General features: G+C 44.9%; 1 protein-coding gene across 1 annotated transcript in view; it reads left to right on the forward strand.

The window, feature by feature from the left end:
* Nucleotides 1-2,922, forward strand: part of LOC103372217 (E3 ubiquitin-protein ligase pellino homolog 1-like) — an 18,419-nt gene that overhangs the window by 8,409 nt on the left and 7,088 nt on the right. The window contains exon 2 of the mRNA XM_008301792.1: nucleotides 2,718-2,906. Coding sequence (XP_008300014.1) covers nucleotides 2,821-2,906 — 86 coding nt within the window. The 5' untranslated portion in view covers nucleotides 2,718-2,820. The remainder of the gene's footprint in view (nucleotides 1-2,717; nucleotides 2,907-2,922) is intronic.

Raw genomic sequence — 2,922 nt, forward strand, 5'->3', positions numbered from 1 at the left:
CACCGGGACACGAACCGGCGACCTTCTAGCTGTGAGGCAACGTTGCTAACCACCGAGCCACCTTGCAGCCCACCATAAACAACACCGTTAGTTTTATCTCACGGGCCAAATATAATTACACTGCGGGCCCAATTTGGCCCACGAGCCGGTGTTTGACACCTAGATAATTCATCAACCACAGTGGAAAACCTGGGGAATCTCCCCTATATCTTTACTCGTGGAAACTTAGCTTTTGTAGTGCAGTGCTTTAGTTGTGAGCCCTCAGAGTCGGCGGTGTTTCCCAGTAGTTGAGATTGAGCTGGTTTGAAAGCATGCAGAAGCGTTGCACTCTGATCAGAGTCATGTTGTCCCGATGCCAAACCCAAAAGCAACCCAAAACGGGACAATAAACAGCATGCATTGCTTGCATGTAAAGAGGTTTTTACAGCTGTCTCTGACATGCTGACACCATGAATGCAGCAGTTTATACAACAGTCTGAGCTGCTTGGTGTTTGAAGCACATTGAAGCAGTAGAACGGCCGCACCACTGCAGATGTTGGTGCAGCGTTTTGCCATCGTGCTGGTTTGAAAGCTCCGTGATAATCTTTCTCTAATTAACTAACTCCTCTTTAAGTTTATCCAGATAATAAGAATCCCTTCACTGAGCTCAGAAAGCCTTGCAGCTTATCTACGTACAGTGTTAAACTCTGTCCACTGGCTTTTGTTTGGGTACTGCATAACTCAGCATAAATCCAGTTAATTGTGTTGAGAAACTCGACCACAGCAAAGAATGCAGCTGACTTCCTGACTGAAGGCCATTCACTGTGGACACAAGAGCGAGCCTGTGGTTCAAGGAGGTTAGGGACATCAGGAAAGTCGTGGCCGCTGCGGTTTCAGACCTTTTGTTTGCTTTTTGTGTTATAGTGTCTGCATGTGGAATTAAACAGTCTGGAGAAACCTGCAACCGGTAATTACACTGGTCATAAGGTTTAATTTTAAAGAGCCATATAGTTTGTGAAAACAGAGGTTTGTGTTGTGTGTCGTGGAGCAGAGCCACAGTGGAGCTGGGGTGGTCTGAGTCTGACTGAGAAAGGAGGTGGGTGTTGCTTTATCTGAAATACAGGAAGTGTGCATTATCCAGCGAAAGAATGGCTCAACTCTTAACTGAACTCCAGTGTTTACTTGACCTGCGGCGAGCAGCAGTCTGGATCTAAAGATAACCTCCAGCTAAACCAACTTTTAATTAGAGGTCCCATAACATTGAGCTTCAAGGATTGTCTGCTCAGATATTACACTATTCGTCGTGGTGTTTTTAAAATAGTCCAATTAAAGTTGTATTTAATGGTTGCCCAGATGCTCGACTTGATAAATCGTAAACCACAGCATCCTGCCTTTGATTCTGGACTGAGACTACTCTTCAGTTTTCTCTCTCACACAAAGCTTCCTGTGTCCAGAGAAAGCTGTGAAACAAACGTAAGGAAAATATCCTTGTTTGTCTTTTCACCTGCACTGTACAGATAGGCTGAGGGTTTGCTTTGCCTCGCTCTGCACAAACACGAGCAGCAGATCCAGAACTGTGCGGCTCACATGTCGTGTCTTGTTTACTGAATAAACAACAATGAGGGAACTATTTGAATACCAACAAACCCTGGGTGTAAAAGTCCTGATCTGACATCGTGGCTGACAAGTTAAACGGTCTCTCTGAACTGTTCTGTCAGCTAAAGCCAGCTGACTGTTGAATGGACAGATTTCAGAGATACAAGAATAAATTGTGAAGTTGCTGAAAGATGATTTTTTTTTTAACTGTTGAGCAAAGTGGGTGGTACATCGTAGAGCATGCACTTGGACACCAGTTTTACCAGAACTGTTATTATATAGGTTCAACATGCAAAGACCTTCATCTTCAGGGTTTTACCCACCGTGACTTGTACGATCATCCTACTTTGAATGTCATGAAGTATAAAGAAATTCCTGTGAATCTTATAGAGCAGGTTTTTATTCCTGTGGATTTACCCCATGATCGTTGTTCTGCAAAAAACAGCTATGCTTGCATACATGACTACACTCGGACCGCCGCTGTAGCTCACCTGGTCGAGATGGGGACTCATGTACAGAGGCTATAGTCCCCGATGCTGTGGCCATGGGTTCAAATCCCGCTCATGGTCTTTTGCTGTAACTCCCTCCCCCACGTTCCCCTCTTTCTTTCAACTGTCCTGTCTAATAAAGGCCAAAAAAGTAACTTTAAATACATGACAACACTGAATGCATAGTATATGTGAACTATTTGCTGCAGAATGTNCCCAAAACCTGATGACGTTGTGTCCTCTTCGGCCTTTTGACATCAGAGTCGGGGGCTTCTGAATGAATGCTCAGCTTGTTTTTTTTTTCATTGTACAAAGGATTATAACATCAATCCGAGTGTGCTACTAAGTGAGTCACCTCGTCACAGATGCAAATGACCCCTGTTTTACACCTAACAACCCCACTCAGTGTGCTGGAGTGAATGCATTTATTGTCTGCTCCTGTTGCTCCCGGCTCCCAGCACAAAGACAGTGTGGGTGTATTGTGGCGATGAATGGTGTTGTGTTGAAGCCTTTGTGTGTGTTTGTATGAATCTTTGAAGAGGGCTTTTGCAGAAAAATTATTTGCTTTACGCACAGTCGATGATTTTTCAGTCACCAGGATCATCAAAACGTGCTGGTGAAAGGGTGCTAAACTCCTCCTGATTGTGTCTGCAGGTGATGCGTCGTGTACGTGAGCTGACGGAGAAGCTCTGATGGTGACAAAGGAATTCCAAACTCCGGTAAAGTCCTCGCCCGTCTTCCCTCAAAGGCTGCACTGATGTTTTCGCTGGGTCAAGAAAACATCCCCACCTCCCCTACGTCCACCAAAGGACCGGTCAAATATGGAGAGCTCATTGTGTTGGGGTAAGATGTTCACCCA

The sequence above is a fragment of the Stegastes partitus genome, unplaced genomic scaffold, assembly GCF_000690725.1.
Source record: "Stegastes partitus isolate 25-593 unplaced genomic scaffold, Stegastes_partitus-1.0.2 Scaffold1715, whole genome shotgun sequence".
Taxonomy (NCBI): domain Eukaryota; kingdom Metazoa; phylum Chordata; class Actinopteri; family Pomacentridae; genus Stegastes; species Stegastes partitus.